The sequence below is a fragment of the Arthroderma uncinatum genome (genome assembly GCF_011692745.1).
Source record: "Arthroderma uncinatum strain CBS 119779 chromosome Unknown scaffold1, whole genome shotgun sequence".
NCBI lineage: Eukaryota > Fungi > Ascomycota > Eurotiomycetes > Onygenales > Arthrodermataceae > Arthroderma > Arthroderma uncinatum.
The window spans coordinates 6437964-6454854 of NW_022983863.1; the positions used below are offsets into that span (position 1 = coordinate 6437964).

A 16891-nucleotide genomic window follows, 5' to 3' on the forward strand; every position below is an offset into this window, starting at 1 on the left:
AGAGAATCAGAGTATCGATAGAGCCTGTTAGGGCTTCGAAATTTGCCTGATGGAGGAATATATAACAAGCCAATATATTGGCCTAATGGACAGAATGGACAAAATGTTGAAATTCGTCTAGCCTGGTGAAATTGTGGACATGAAGGAAATATTGATCGAGACCAAGACGACTTTATGCCCCCAAAGTACCCTTTTTTGTTGACAACCGGGCGACCATCTACATCTATAGCTCTGGGAGTGTAGGAAGCGCTGACAGGTCGACGGTGTACCCAAAAGTACTCCGTAAGAGTGCTAGTCACTTCGTTGAGAAACAGCTGTAGCATAGCGGCATGGTAACATAAAGGAGGCCATCCGTTATACTTATAATCAGTTTCCCCCTCGCCCTGCCAACGTAAAAGAACTGCAACTCACGCTGCAACATCTATGGAGTGCTCCACACCCCGAGCCTTATGCAGGATGAAGTTGCTACTCGGGGTATTGAGTGACTCTGTACGTAAAATGCCCCCCCAATAAGTTAATATGCGGCGGCGAGGTTAGTAATAGTGATGAATATAAAAGATCACTGCCCTTAGCAAGGTACCTAGGTAGGTTTGCCATGGCCTGGACAGTTTTATCAGATCTACCTCCGTATTTCGTTCACGGCTGACATGTCTCGCAAGCTAGCAGGAAGAAGCAATCATGGCTGCTGGACTTGCCGGCTGCGGAAGAAGAAGTGCGACGAGAATCACCCTTCGTGCTTAAGATGCACCTCTCTCCAGATAGCCTGTGATGGCTACGGACCAAGACCCTACTGGATGGATAGGTGTTGAACGGAGATTCGGTGTAATACTGCCTGATCGTACGAAACACGTTAGTCAACTACGCCGTTTCATTAAATATCAGTGTCAGCTCTCCATCATCGAACAAATGCTACGCCCGGCGTTTTAACGCCTGTTTCAGCTGTAGCTGGCATCTCCGCGATGGCAAGATACATGGCCGTATGAGGAACATAAATAGGAGCTCAATATCGTGTATTTAGATGATCAGTGCTTGATAGATTGAAATCTCATAGATTGCTCCAGACCCACCTGACCAACCAAATCAATCAAATATCTCGTATCTCAGAATAGGGGAGACCTGCAGAGGGAACAAGCTCGCTACAAGACACAGGTCATCGCCAGGATCAAGTCGGCCCTGCGAGGGAATGTGATACCCTACACCTCGCAAGACGTGGAACATGGACCAGACACTCTGGGTGCTTCAGCCATCACCTCGCCCAGTCATCCTCTCCTGCAGAGTGGCCATCAGCCGGACGACGACAGAGACAGGGATTTGCATGCCTCCGGAGAGCTAGCATGGAGTGAAGCATTCAGTAATATTGATTTCTTGACGGAACCGTTCCAAGATCAGACAACCCGCATAAGCCCATACAATCAGTCCCCCTCCAATACTTCTCAAACACTAGCGACGAATATAATACCGTCTGTCACGGAAGAAAGCAGTGTACCAAGTTCCACCCATGCCTCAAGGCCATGTTCCTTATCCGAGGCAAATATGGGTGCTATGGATCTTTTGTGCGACCCGATATTAAGTGAATACTACTGCTTTTCAGAGTTGTCTGCCTCTGGATACAGCAGTGAACTGGACTGGACTTTATGTTCAGCTTCTGCAGATCTTGTTTCCCAGCCAGTTGGACTGGGTAATCCAATTCTGCATGGAGATGCGGAAGACATCTTATTCATGTACTACTTTGACTATGTCTTTTACATACATTGTCCATTTTACATTTCTTCCACTCGGCAAGGACGCGGTTGGCTGCTTTCAATACTGAAGCGGGTTAACTCAGCCTACCATGCAACTCTTGCTCTGAGTGAATATCACCACACAATCTCAACACAGCAACATGGCACCTTTCATACCAGGGCAAACAGTAAATACTACGATTTGGCCCTCCAAGAACTACAAACCGGCCTTTCACAGCCCTCTGCATGGAGCAAAAATCTAGGCCTTGCCCACAATATTGAAGTGCTTACTACTATTCTTCACCTACTGTTCTACGAAGTATGCTCTTTTGCCCTCCCTAGTGACATTTTTTTTAATGCTAATAATCCATGAAATAGTCATGTAGTGGTAGCAAACACAACTGGCAGATACATCTTAGTGGTGCAAATGCCCTACTTCCATCGCTTGTGCAGGCACAGATCGGATCAGCTACCGCAAGAAGGGTCCAGACAATGAAAGAAAATCAAAATGATACAATCGCACAGTCTGACACTTCAGTCAGCTTCTTGCTCGGTTTCTTCATTTATATGCATATTATCACCTGTGTCTCAACTCGATCAAGCCAATTTTTGATATCAGACCACAAGGTTTTGCTCGAGACAGGCGAAATCAACCTGGCGGATTTGATAGGCTGCAGTAACTGAGCGATGATCTTCATCTTCGAGATATCATCCCTAGATAAGTGGAAAAAAGAGGAGGAAGATGCTCACAGATTGAGCCTAATAGAGTTGACGAAACGTGGCCGCCAAATTGAGGACCAGCTACTAAACCGACTAGGTAGTATCGAGGACGACCTATCGACAAAAGCCCCAGTCGACGCCCAGCTACGACCGAGCACCATCAAAACCGAGATTACAAGGATATTTGCTCTCTCAGCTATCACCTATCTCCATGTAGTCATCTCCGGTCCTTATCCTGATATTCCAGATATCAAGAGCAGCGTTTCAAAAACGATCAACGCTCTTCAAAATCTACCAGACCCAAAATTGTTACAGCATGTGGTCTGGCCGTACTGCATCTCTGGATGCTTAGCAGCCGATGAGCAGCAACAAAAGGTTATCCGAGAACTTGTATCCTTACCCCAAATAACGCATGGGTCATGTTTAGAGGCCTTGAGTCTCGTGGAGGAATGCTGGCGGCTTAGGAAAACGGAGGCCTCCTGTCATGATTGGGCAGCCACCATGGAAAGACGTGGTCAGTACATCCTGCTCGTCTGAATAGGCCTAAAAAATTAGAAGTTTGGCAGCTGTAAAGAAAGTAACAACAATAATATATTTCTCTTTAGATGAATTACAAAAATCGAGTCTTTAGGTGAACGCGATCAGATCAGCCTGTGCATCAATAGCCCACCAACAACCACACTTGTGCCAAGCACTGCAATATTCACCAAGGAAAGGTTTTCTAGAATCCCACCCTCTTCGACAACGCGGCCCACCTTATATAGAGGTCGCGATTGCACGATGTGTTTGGAAGACCCTTCAGATTCATAGTCGTCATAGTTCACCTGCTCCATCAGTTTCTGGAATTCTAGCACCATTCCTGGCCAAAGTTTGGTGATCAGCCCTGACTCAGTCTTGTACCAATTAGTGCATTGGGAGCTGTTCACGGCGAAAGATTTGAGCCGGCGTTGCAGCTTCGCATTGTACTCTTCGGTTTTCTCCGGGCGCGGTGTAAGGCTCAGCACCCCTCCTTGGTTTCGGGCTTCTATCACCGGCTTGATCAAGCCGTTAATATACCTGCTTTGGGCCTCAATCATGAGAATGAAGCTGTTATGTAGCAAGCCAGTGTTGGGTCCTAGGATCATCCCAAAATTCGGCATATCATCGGCACAGGTGCCCCGGTAGGCTTTAGCGCCATCTTTCCACATTTCATGCAAGGCACGACCATTTCGGCCGAAGATCTTCATTGGGTGCAGAAAGTCGGTAGATCGAAAGCCAGTCGCCATAACTATAAGATCGTAGTGACAGTCCGCATCCTCTACGTGACCCCCAGTACCAACGAGACGCACGGTATGGTCTGTGATGCTGTGAATAGGCCTTACTTCAAGTCCAACCTGAGGGAGATTCAGAGCCGGGAAGAAGAAGTCTGAGACGACCACTCGCTTGCACCCCACGGGGTAATCGGGTGTCAGCTTCTTCCACAGCTCAGGCTGGTTTGGTAGCTGCTCGTGCATCATGTTCAGAGCTGCTTGTTTCAGCTTTTTATTTTCCTCATGTTCAGCGAAGTTGTTAGAAGTGTACTCCGTTTCGTTGAGATCCACATATCGTCTGCGCCAGTACCGTTGCCAGAAAGGGAAATAGCGGTACATCGTTTTTCTCAAGTTTGAGATCTCATAGTCCCCACGCGGTAGAATCCAGTGAGGTGTTCTTTGGAAAACAGTCACCTTATTTGCCACTTTTGCGAGTTCGGGTACGATCTGGACTGCACTACAGCCTAAACGAAGGTAAATAAAAAAAGTCAGTTAGGTAACAACGGGTTTGCTCTTATAGTTGGCATACCACTTCCAATAACGGCAATTCTCTTATCTTTCAAGTCGTATGTCCAGTCCCATGCAGCACTGTGCATAATCTTCCCTTTAAAACTATCCAACCCCTCAATTTCTGGCCATCTTGGTTGACTTAGCTGGCCCACAGCGCTAACAAAAAAATCACTAGAAATTGTGTAGTTAGAGGTAGCCTCGGCGTCTTTGGAACCTTTGGCAACAGTCACACTCGTGTTCCACTTCTTCAGTTCATCATCCCAAACCGCAGATTCGGCAGTGGAGCAGAAGCGGATGTGTTCATAGAGGCTGTACTCCTGCGCTACCCGGGTCAAGTAAGACATAATCTCTTTCTGCCCTGGAAAATCTCGACTCCAATTGCTGTTGGGAGCGAAGCTGTAGCTGTAGACAATGGACTGCAAGTCGACAGCACAGCCGGGATACGTGTTCGCGTGCCTATAAAGTCGTAATTAGATATTTACCTGTATTTGCGTGAGGAGGGCTAGTTTTTCTCACCATGTACCACCCACCCCGGCAGACTGCTCCAAAATGACAAAGTCTCGGCAATTATTGCGCTTGATCAGGTCAATGGCAACGCACATGCCCCCAATGCCGGCTCCAACAATGATGACCGTGGTATTTGTGAACGGTTGCCCGCTGCTCAGCGAGAATTCTGGCCATGACTTTTTGAACGCCATGTTTTGCTCTTAATGACTTTGATAGAGAAGCTTGACCAATTTCATCCTTTTCGGTGCTGAGTCGTCGGCTTGCTCGTGTAAGCTGGTATCAAGGCCAATCACGGCCGCACAGCCAACATATGTAGCCATGGTCCATGAAGTGCCAAATGATCTTTGCGGGTTCGGGGATGCTTGACCCCAAGCTGCTTAGCCATATCAGTGGACCCCACCTGGCGGCAGCGCTAGTTAAAAGAAGCATAACGGCGGCCCGCTGTGGTGGATACTCCGCTGCCGAGCCGCGATCCCTTAGGGCGGCAACTGTATCGCGAGAAATAGTGGGAGCCTAATCACCAGGTACGGAGTACATGATATATCCTCTTTAGGGCAGTGGGGAGAAACCAATCTGCAGGGGGAGCGCAGAGCTCGCAGGCGGCAAGGCTAAACCGAAGTGGTCACGAACTACATGGAGTGACTAGGCCGTTGGAGTATTATAACAGCACCTTAATGCAGACCCAGGACCTAGGAATGCAAACCAAATGTGCAGAGGACAGTGACATTCCTTACAACTATCAATCCAGCTCAACTCTATACAACCTTGTATATTTCTCATCAAGCGGTCGGTCCGCAGAAAACCAGAAATGGTTGGTGTCCTACTTCAGTCGTCTACGGACGTAAACCACAGTGATAATGGACTATTCCCTGCAGCAAAGGGAAAACCGCAACTGGACGATTCGAGACAGTGCATTTTGTCGACAGGGCAGGTGCCCGTACGCGATCTTCAATCACGAAAATCACTCGAGCAAGAGATTGGCGACATAGATTGGCCTCGAGATGTCAAGCTTGATCGAGTGGTTGAATCTGCGTGGGCAATCCTTCTGTCTTGGTATGGGGAGGCAACCGATACAGTTTTCGATGTCGTGTTGCCAGTATCAAAAGTCGAACAGCTTCCTCAATCCAGAACTGTTGCCGTATTCGTTGAAGAAGACATGACTCTGAGTGCAATACAACACCAAATGACATTAACTGGGCTGGCGGGATCATCGACAACTCAACGTGCTGGCAAAGAGGCTCGTCTGGGCTGGCAATCCAAATCACTGTTGATGATACAACCAACCTTCGACGAAAGATTAGAACTAGACATGTACGCCGTCACTTTACACTGCGAGGTTAAAGATAGCTCTCTTCTCACGAAAATGGACTTCGACTCCACTGTGCTTAGCGAGCAGGTCGCATTGCGAGTCATGGAACACTTCGGCCATATATTGCGTCAGATTTGTCGTGCCGATATGACCAGTACAAGAATCAGCGATCTGGACGCAATGACTGCCAAAGATCTACAGCAGGTCTGGACTTGGAACGCCAAGGTACCTGAGGAGGCAGACGCGTGCGTTCATGATATATTTTCCCAGAGCGTTTCTAAATATCCACACCAGACAGCCATAAGTGCGTGGGATGGCGAGTTGACTTATACTCAATGGGACGCGCTATCAACCCAATTGGCATATCGCCTCGTCCACAGGGGCGTTCGTCCTGGACATGTACTGCCATTGATTTTTGAAAAGTCCATGTGGGTGGCTGTCTCCCAGTTTGCCGTTATGAAGGCTGGTGCGGCGTCCGTGGTAATCGATCCTTCACAAACTAAGGAACGCATCAAGACGATGATCAGCATTGTAGGACCTGGCCTTATCCTATGTGCTCCTTCAACAGTTCGCCTGGTTTCACTTATCACCGAACGAAAACCATTTGTGGTGCAGAAAGAGGCCGTATCAGAGCCACCAGAGCAAAGACATAATGGGTGCTTTGAGACAACGTTGCCCCTTGTTAAACCGAGTGACCTGCTCTATGTCGTGTTTACTTCCGGCACCACAGGAAACCCGAAGGGTGCAGCAATAACGCATGCAAACTTCACTTCCGCCATCAAGCATCAGAATAAGTACTTGAATTTCAAACCGACCGCAAGAGTTGCAGGTTTCTGCTCGTACGCCTTTGATGTATCATGGTCTGATTTTATCCACACTCTAGCAGCTGGAGCCTGCCTATGCATACCCTCAGAACATGACAGAAAACATGACTTTATTGGATATATGAACAAGAGTGAGGTGACGTTTGTACACCTTACACCATCAGTCGCCGCGATTTTGGATTTGGATAATGTGCCGACACTTGACACTGTTGCCCTTATTGGCGAGGTTGTAGACTTCGATAAGCTGCCGCAACTTCGCAACATCGATACTACGATTATCACGTACGGGCCAGCCGAGTGCACAGTGACTACAACTGGAGCCATCAATAACGGTGAGAACACTAAGGCTACCATTGGATGGGCACTTGGATCAACGACCTGGATTGCCGACCCAGAGAAGGAAGCCCTTACGCCCGTTGGCCTGGTTGGAGAGTTGCTCCTTGAAGGGCCACTGGTTGGAGCCGGATATCTGAACAACGCGGAGAAGACAGCAGCCGCTTTCATTGAGAATCCAAGTTGGTTACTACGCGGCGGCGCAGGAGTGGAGGGTCGGCATGGACGCCTTTATCGAACAGGAGACCTGGTACGCTACACTCCTGATGGTGAAATGGTATACGTAGGGAGAAAAGATACCCAAGTCAAGATCAATGGACAGCGTACAGAGCTAGGTGATGTTGAGCATCATATCTGCCGTCTCCTGCGTTCGATGCCGGCTGTGGCAGATATTATCGCTGAAGTCGTCACGCCAAACGTCACCCAACGTCCAATGTTGGTAGCCTTTCTCCTCATGCCTACGACGAGTCCTGAGCAACTGAGGAAGAAAGCTGCTCCGATTATCGAAATCCTGGAAAGGGAAATGCCTGGCCAGGTGCCACCTCACATGATCCCGAGCACATATATCCCAATGGTCGATCTACCAAGGGGCTTAACGGGAAAGACAGACCGAAGAGCACTTCGTGAGATAGGTGCAAAATTAGACCGCAAAGCATTTGTATCCTCGTATAGCACCAATTCCACACAGCACATTCAACCCGCTACCGAAGCCGAGTTACAGCTCAGAGATCTTTGGGCGACGGTGCTTAATCTTCCAGCAAGCGAAATAAGTGCACAAGACAATTTCCTGCGACTCGGCGGTGATTCGATCGCTGCCATAAGGCTAGCAACTGATCTTGGGCGAAAGGGGGTGTGGTTGACAGTCCCAGATATCTATCGCCAGCCACAGCTCAGTGAGATGGCCAAGCTCATGTCACGAAGTGAGGCAGCAGTTCCAGAAGCTGTCCGACCATTTTCTTTATTGAAGGCTGAAATAGATAAAGATGATGCTTGCCGCCAAGTGGCAGAGCTTTGCTCCATTAGCGCGTGGCCAGTGGAGCCTTCACAAATTGAAGATATATTCCCATGCACAGCGCTTCAAGAAGGCCTTTTAGCGATGACGGCGAGGAGCCCGGGCAAATACGTGGGTCACCATGTAGCCGAGCTGAAGCCGGAGGTTAACAGAGCAAGGCTTCAGAAAGCATGGCAACATGTCTCTGAAAGAGCGTCTATTCTTCGAACCCGTATTGTCGACCTACCGGGCCAGGGCCTAGTGCAGGTTGTCGTCGACGAGGCATTGCAATGGCAGACCTTTTCCTCTTTGCTGGAATATCGTCGATGGAGAAATAATATCAGCAAAGGATTGAGGGAGTGTGCTGTTGAATCTATCTCTATGGGCCTGGGCACTCCGTTATCGCATCTCGCAATCATACATGATGAAGCGGCGGGCAAAAGATATCTCGCCTTGACACATCATCATGCGACTTACGACGGCTGGTCAGTGCCACTCCTGCAAAAAGACATTGAAATGGCCTATAGAGATGGGGAGGCAGAACAGTGCTCACTTCCGCTGCAAAGGTTTGTGAAGCATATCATGAACCAGCGTAGTGAAGAAGGCGTGGCTTTCTGGAAGGGACAATTTGCCGAGATAGAAGCATCGCCATTTCCTGCCCTCCCGGCAAAAACGTACGAGCCAAAGCCAGATAAAGTCCTCCAACATTCGATTGATAGCATTCGCTGGCCGACTTGTGGCGTCACGCCCTCTTCTGCAATTCGTACAGCTTGGGCAACGCTCATCTCCTGGCACGTAAATTCTCCAGATGTGGCATTTGGGGCTGTTGTGTCAGGGCGTCAAGCCCCTGTACCAGGAATCGAGGACGTAGCAGGCCCTACCATCGCCACTGTCCCTCTCCGAATCTTGGTCCAAGGAAGCGTCGACGAATTGTTGCATCAGGTACAAAACCAGGCAATGGAGATGATTCAGTTCCAGCAATACGGGTTGCAGCGTATTCGTCAAATTAGCCAGGAGGCCAAATATGCCTGTGACTTCCAGACACTGTTGTTGGTACATCCCTCAGTCAAGGAAAGTACGGTCGAGAGCCTGGTCCTTAAGGATGGTCTAAATGAAGAAGAAACGGGCTCTGGTACAGAAAATACATTTGCCATGATGCTGACCTGTCAAACTTCGGAGTCAAAGTTGGATATGCAGCTAAGCTACGACTCAGCCGTTATCCAAGAAGCAGCTGCAGCACGACTGCTTCGGCAGCTGGAGCACATATTAGATCAGATTGCCACGGTTGATGGGTCGACAAACATAGGCGATATGAGCAGAGTTAGCGAACGGGATTTGCAGGAGATATGGAAATGGAATGCTGTAGTGCCAGAGAGCGTTGAGGACTGTGTCCACAATGTGTTTGTTCAGAGGGTCGTTGAGACCCCTGAAGCTCCCGCTGTATGCGCATGGGATGGCGAGCTGACATATGCCCAACTTGATCGGTTTTCTACATTGCTGGCAAACCACCTTGTTGGCTTAGAACTTGGAATTGGACCAGGTGCCATCGTGCCGCTTTGTTTCGAGAAATCAGTATACGTGCCAGTTGCAATACTTGCAGTCATGAAAGCGGGCGCTGCGTCTGTTGCTTTGGACACGACGTTGCCTCACTCTCGGTTGGAAAGTATTGTTAGCCAACTATCGGCCAAAGTGGTGTTGACCTCGAAGACTTGTGCAAATCTTGCAGCAGGTATCACCAATGCACCAGCAATAGAAGTGGGAGGTGACTGGGATAATTTCCAGCGGCTATTTCAGCAGACTCCAGCTCCGATGATGCCAAAAATCACCCCATCATCAGCTCTTTATGTCGTGTTTACCTCTGGAAGCACTGGCACTCCGAAAGGGGCAATCATCACACATGCCAATTTCTGTAGTGCCATCCGATATCACCAACCCGAGCTTGGGTTTGAGGCGTCATCGAGAGTCTTCGACTATACCTCATATGCCTTTGATGTTGCATGGTCAAATGTACTGCACGCACTAACAGTGGGCGCATGTCTCTGTGTCCCCTCAGAGGACGAGCGTACCGCGGACATCAGTGGCACTATCAACCGGCTACAGGCAAATTTTATCCATCTTACACCAACAGTGGGACGTTTGCTCGATCCTTCAGCGCTGACTAGCCTCAAGAAGGTCTTGTTCATCGGCGAGACGCTCAAGGCTAGTGATGTTGCCAAATGGGAGACTTCCGGTGTCGAGATCTACAATACATATGGCCCTGCCGAATGCACCGTCACGAGCACAGTCGGGAGAGTCGGAACAGGGGATACCAGTGCCAGAATTAGTGACCCGAGCATCGGCAAAGGTACTGGCGCGTTGACTTGGGTCGTCCAACCCCGTGAGCCTGACAGGTTGGCTGCCATAGGGACCATAGGAGAGCTGTGGCTGGAGGGGCCGGTTGTTGGTGCAGGTTACCTGAACTGTCCCGAGAAGACAGCTAGTGCATTTATCGAGGACCCCAAATGGCTAATGAATGGAATCCCTGGACGAGTGCCTGGCCGCCGTGGACGAGTTTACAAGACGGGCGATTTGGCCTTCTACAACCCAGACGGCTCTCTTGGATTTGTTGGGCGGAACGACACCCAGGTCAAGATCAACGGCCAACGAATGGAGCTTGGAGAAGTTGAATACCACGTTCGCCAACTGCTTCCGACCGAGGTGGTTCCACAGGTTGTGGTGGATGTAATTACCCCGGACGCTACTCGGAGCCAAACTCTAGCGGTGTTCTTGGTGATGCCCGACGACAGCGACAGTGCAAGAGTCGGGCTAAACGGGGGAACTGCCTCGATGATAGCAACGCTTCGAAAGGAGCTGTCAAAGTTGCTCCCCTCGTACATGATTCCCCGCGCGTACATCCCTATTCCCCTTGCAGAGCTGCCCATGACAGCAACAGGAAAAACGGATAGACAAAGGGTTCGCGAACTAGGCAGAAGCTACAGGCCACCAACACCTTCGCCTTCAGACGCGTTGACTTCCGATGCTAAACTGACCAAAACAGAAGAAGCCTTGAGGGATATATGGGCTAGGTTACTTGGTGTCAAGCTAGATCTTATCGCTTCTGATCAGAGCTTCTCTGAGGTTGGAGGTGATTCAATAAAGACCATGTCACTAGCCATGGAAATACGCAAGCAGTTCGACGTTAATGTCGGGGTGCCTCGTTTGGTCCAACAGCAAAATAGCTTGCATGAACTTGCCGCCCTAATCGATAACCTGGTGGGCGGCCAGTCTGTTGAGGAGCCGATGCAGCCGACACCGACGGACCTGGAGCGTGAGATAGGCATGCTGATAAGCAAGATCGAGTTTGGCCGTGTTGACGCGGGGTCGACGGTGTTCCTCACTGGATCGACCGGGTTTCTGGGGACCCAGATTCTTCACTACACACTCATGAAGGGCGCATTCGACAAGGTCGTACTACTTGTGCGCAGTCTTGACGAACAGAAGGGGCTGGACAGGGTGAGGGAAACGGCAAAAATCGCTGGCTGGTGGAAGGAATCATTTGCTTCGTCAATTGAAGTCTGGAATGGAGACCTCTCAGCCGAAGGGCTTGGGCTAGAGGATTCACAATGGAGCGCGCTGTGCGGCCGCCCAAGTGTGCATGGCGCTGTTGATGCAATCATCCAAAACGGCGCCAGAGTGCATTGGGCAACAAGCTACGACGGGCTGAAAGACGTGAACGTTGGTTCTACGATACAGCTTCTGCAGGCAGCAATGGCCTCCCCTCTGCTGAAGAGTTTTGTATATGTCTCTGGCGGCCTCATCACAGATAGCCGAACCTGGACCGAGGAGGAGGCGAGAATGTCTAACGGATACGATCAAACGAAATATGTCTCGGAAAGACTGGTGAGCGCTGCGGCCACACAGTTCCGCAAACGAGACACGACATTCTCGGTCGTCAAACCGGGGCAGATTATCGGAGACGTGTACACAGGCGTAGCGAATGCGGACGACTTCTTGTGGCGGGTGGTGATGGGTGCCGTCCGCCTTGGAGCTCGACCAGTCGAATCCGAGACATCGTGGCTCTCAGTGTCGGATGTTCGTCACGTCGCAGAGGCCATTCTATGGCATGCAGCAGGCAAAAGCCGCGAGAATTTCGCCCATATCAAGAGGGGAGTATGGGTCAGTGCCTTCTGGTCTGCCGTCGAGGATCAATTACAGCTGCTGTTGCGGCCAGTCTCGTGGCGAGAGTGGATTGAGCTCGCCAGGGAAGACATGGCGCAGGAGCAAGAACAGCATCCGCTATGGCCAGTGCAGCAGTTCCTGGGCGCTCTTGGTACTGAAATCGAAGTCAGCGACCATGAGACCTACGAGTGGGAAATGCGAGAGGTACTTGCAGCTGCGCGACAGAATATCGCGTACCTACGATGTAGGGGTCTCCTGGGAACCGCTGGTGGAAAGCCGTTTAATGGAAAAATTATATCCAGGACCCGAAATGTACGTACGGCGGGCCTGAAAGCAGTGAGTGTTTGATTCAGCATATGTATATGTATATGTTCAGGTATTAGCCTTGAATAGAACTGCTCCTTTTGCAGCTTTGATATTGATTCAAGAAGCTGAGGTTGTCAAGCGATAAATTTGATTGGTTGGAAGGTCAGAGCTAGTTAGTCATCATAATGATTATATAACAACTATTTATAGCCTATTTGTCAGCCTATTTGTCAGCAGGTTCTCCGCTGATACAAACAAAGAAAACAAAGCAAACACCAAGTCTATATCAATCCTGCATAAGAAAAAGCAAACACCAACAATCGACCCTGCGTAAGAAAAAGCGCAAACAGGAATGCTCCACAGATGCATATGCATGCACCGTACGCCGGCCCAAGTAGGAGTCATGTTGGAGGTACGGAGTAAGGGCCCTATGGGTCCGGCGGCAACGCTAAAAGATATGCCCAGATGCGGCGCCGACAGGGACTCTGTGCCCTTCTATATCTCTCTGCTCCTCCGCCGTTGATAAACTGCAGCTGGTTGCAGCTTGAATATCACGAAGAACTTATCAGAATTCTACGGACCGCAAGAATTTGCCAAAGCATCAACCTATCATTCCACAATGGTTTCAACTCTCCCCTCGAACTGCCACCTGGTCGATATTGGCACTCACTCTCTGGCACTCTACACTCATGGCCCAGAGCCCAGCAGCCCCGCAGATCCCGTCGTACTGTTCATCTCCGGTGTGGCAAGCGATGCCCTCAACTGGCAGGCCGTAGTGCGGCTGCTGAGTCCCTCGATACGAAGCTACACTTATGATCGTTCTGGCTATCGCAACTCAGAGTGCTCACCTCTCACTCCCACGGCCGAGAACGTTGCCCTGGAGCTATCTCTTTTGATTGAAAAGGCGCCCATCACGAACCCTCTGGTCATCGTGGGGCACTCTGGGCCGGCGTGCTTTCGCACGAGTATATCGCCCTAAAGGGAACGGACCAAATCGCCGGCCTAGTGCTTGTGGACGCCAACCACGAGACAGCGCCACTGGTGATGGACGTTAATGATCCAATTCTCTGGACTGTTGCTGCAAGCGTTGAGGCATACTCTGCCTGGGGTGTAGAGGCAGAGCACAAGCTAACGCAGGAGGAGTGGGACGCGTTCAAGGCTGCGGAAGCAACCGATAAATTTAAGCTGATTGCGGACAAGGAGGAGCTCGAGAACTATTTGCCGAGCTTTGAGGCGCTAAGGAAAAAAGAGCTGGGTAAGAGACAGCCGCTGCTTGGAGACAAACCTGTTTATGTGATTGGGGGCACTCGGAGCAAGGATTGGAGTGGCTTGTACGAGGCTGGAGTTGCCAAGGGGAACGGGACCGAGGAGCAGAGAAAGCATGTACAAGAGATGATCAGGACTGTAGATGCAAAGAATGAGGGTCTCATGAAGGAGTTCTTGAAGCTCTCTACGAAAGGCGAGCTTGTCTTCGCCGCCAAGAGTGGGCACTTTGTCCAGATGACCGAGCCAGAAATTGTCGTGGATGGAGTTAAATGGGTCATTTCGTCCTCTTAGATGCTAGGAATAAAGTATTTAGCCTTAACACTTTCTCAAATTTAGTGGTTAACAAGTGAACCCCAGATCTTGGGCAATTCGGATTCAAAGTTTCACAATGCCGTAGAAACAGAGTTGTACTGGGTAAATAGGCAGAAGCCTGGAGACTACAAAATATAAACGTATTGGATAATGAATAAGATGTATAAGGAATCTATTCTGTTATATGGACTTATGGCCCTTGTTCTATAAAACCCACCACCCTCCCACTGTTCAATATGTCACCGAGACAACGATCACGATTCCCATTCACGTCATGACTTATACATCTTCGGCGGCATGACTTTCCCCGTTTCCCCGTTTAGTTGGAGATTTTGCGTCTGATTAGGTAGGCCAATTCGAACCCAATGGTAACAAATAACAGCAGTCCGGTGATCGATCCATATACAATGACCATGTTGGGATCGTAGGCGGCAAACGACACACCGACACCGAGAAACGAGCCCAAAGCACTAAAGAAGTTAAATAGAGCCTGGACAATTGATCTCATACTTGCTGGGGCCCTTGAATACGCAAGTTGAGTGCCAGACACAATCGCAAGGATCTCTGCCCACCCAAGAAATACATAGGTCGGCGTTTGAATTCCAACGGAAACATCGTTGGGTATGCCCCCACCAAGGCACTTTAATGGCTGGTTGAAACATGGACCAGTCGAGTATATGAGATGCTGGATCCCTGTGGTATATGCAATTGCAAGCGTCGCACAAAAAAGGCCCACGCCAATACGGTGCTCAGGCGAGAAGTTGATCTTCTTTCTGGCCAGTGTGGGGTAGATCCAGCTTTGAAAGAAGGGCAAGAAGATCATAACAGAAATCGGGTTCAGATTGTACATGATGTCATTTGGGAGGCCGTGGGTCTGCATGGTGCCTGCTTGCGCTATGAGGGTGCTGTCCATGAGGTTGATGGAGAGCAGCAGAGCTGGGAAAGGAAGGCTGATTCGGGGTAAGTAGTTATTTCATCATGAATCAGCTAAGGCTGGTGTGGAATATCTTACAAGACTAAACAAGCTCTGAGGGCGGCCTTTGCATCGGCTATTATAGACTCGTCTTCACTTGGAGTGACATGAGTAGAAGATTGTATTGCAGTTTCTGTTTGATCTGGCCTGAGATGGGCTAGGTTTCGGCGACGACGCAATGCGCTGAATAAATTTGCAATCGGGTTTCCAGACGGCGGTGCCGTTTCTAAGAAATGGTCAGCGGCGAAGACATAATGGTTGTCAAAGGGCAATGCATCTCTCACCAAACTTCGTGTATCCGACTTGGAATATTGCTGTAGCCATAGCAACTAGGCAAAGACAAATAAGAAAAGCAAACCCAAAACCGGCATAGGCATGCTTCTCTACGTTGGTTGTAATAATGCCACACAAACCGCCGACACTAATCACCCTATTTAATGGTCTGTCAGCCAGTCCTCGGCACAACAAGCTCAAAAGAAAAACATACCAGTAATTGGCGTTCCATATAAACTGAATTGTGAGCTCACGACTCACTCTCGCCGACTTTCCATTCTTCAAAGTCACAACTTTGGGTTCCTCTTCGGGGAGTTGGTCAACTGGTAATAATCAGCGTTTTCGACCATCGAATCAAATTCGTTCCATTTCCCAATGCGTACTCAAGAATACCGTTATATTTGGTTTCACAGTTCCCGTACCAGCGCCAATAAGGAGCATGCCAACTATAAAGCCGGGAAGGCCGCCAGTGCCGTAAATTCGCTGCGTAAAAGCTGTTGCAGTGACTATACCGAGCCCCGAGACGTAGATTCTGAGCCTTTAGTGTCAGTGTCTGTCCACAGGTGGAGCAAGATTGCTGAGAAACCTACAGAAATCCGATTTGAATTGTTTTGCGACGGCCGAGCCAACAGTCTGCCAACAAACCGCCGGCTAGAGGCGTACTGTAGCTGTATATGAACCAGATATATATGATCAACACTGCTCTTGCCGACCCTAGGCCAAGGGCTCCTGGGCGAAAAGGGTCATTTGGAGAAAGTTGGAGGTAATTTTCTGTAGAGGTATTGTTAGCCCAATGCCATACGCAGAGATCGTCCACAGGGAACCTACGGAGGATCTGGCTGAGGCCGTAGAAAGCTGCTCTCTCCAAGAAATACAAGCCTTGGACGAGCCATACCTTGTGCGGGACATGGCCTCTGACAGCTGGAAAATCTTGCTCACTCGAGCTCACGGACTCTGCATGTGGAGTATTTGGCTCTTTTTCCTCAGCCATAATCTTGAGAAAGGCAAGTTTCTAGCCGTTGGAGGGCAGGGCTCAAACCAGTTTGTGTGTCGGATCACAATGGCAGATGGAGCAGTGTTACAAAGACAAAGAACGAAGAGATAAGGATGTACCTTTTTATCATTTCATTTTTTAGGATACTAATACTCCATACTACCTAGCACACTAAAGTATGAGCACTCTTGGACGCCGTAAGCCGCCCTTCGAATGATTTCCTTACCTTGTGGACCCTTAGCCAAGCATGGCGGGACGGGAGCTTAGCTAGCGTTGCCGCCAGCCGAAAGTCTAAATAACTAGCGTTGCCGCCGGTGCTTAACCTTATTTGGGATATGCGAGACGAGCGACGTACGTAAATGCCTACCCATTCTCTATACACTAGGTATATACCTAGTCATACAT

At 49.5% G+C, this 16891-nt stretch overlaps 4 protein-coding genes across 4 annotated transcripts; 2 read left to right on the forward strand and 2 right to left on the reverse strand.

Annotated features, from left to right (window-relative positions):
* Positions 1 to 3082: 3082 nt before the first annotated feature.
* GIQ15_01906 (uncharacterized protein) lies at positions 3083 to 4938 on the reverse strand (the record flags this gene model as incomplete). The annotated part of the gene is made up of 3 exons (XM_033549323.1): positions 3083 to 4194; positions 4260 to 4696; positions 4757 to 4938. 3 exons carry the CDS (start codon positions 4936 to 4938, stop codon positions 3083 to 3085), a joined length of 1731 nt encoding a protein of 576 aa, XP_033410274.1.
* A 617-nt stretch (positions 4939 to 5555) lies between these two features.
* Positions 5556 to 12710, forward strand: GIQ15_01907 (Nonribosomal Peptide Synthase (NRPS); the record flags this gene model as incomplete). Its single annotated transcript, XM_033549324.1, has 1 exon — positions 5556 to 12710. The coding sequence occupies one exon, from the start codon at positions 5556 to 5558 to the stop codon at positions 12708 to 12710; it is 7155 nt and encodes a 2384-aa protein (XP_033410275.1).
* Positions 12711 to 13287: 577 nt separating this feature from the next.
* GIQ15_01908 (alpha/beta-hydrolase) lies at positions 13288 to 14225 on the forward strand (the record flags this gene model as incomplete). The annotated part of the gene is made up of 2 exons (XM_033549325.1): positions 13288 to 13633; positions 13675 to 14225. The coding sequence occupies 2 exons, from the start codon at positions 13288 to 13290 to the stop codon at positions 14223 to 14225; spliced, it is 897 nt and encodes a 298-aa protein (XP_033410276.1).
* Positions 14226 to 14565: 340 nt separating this feature from the next.
* On the reverse strand, positions 14566 to 16483 carry GIQ15_01909 (uncharacterized protein; the record flags this gene model as incomplete). The annotated part of the gene is made up of 7 exons (XM_033549326.1): positions 14566 to 15196; positions 15259 to 15445; positions 15504 to 15649; positions 15707 to 15815; positions 15876 to 16024; positions 16083 to 16263; positions 16321 to 16483. The coding sequence occupies 7 exons, from the start codon at positions 16481 to 16483 to the stop codon at positions 14566 to 14568; spliced, it is 1566 nt and encodes a 521-aa protein (XP_033410277.1).
* Positions 16484 to 16891: the final 408 nt, after the last annotated feature.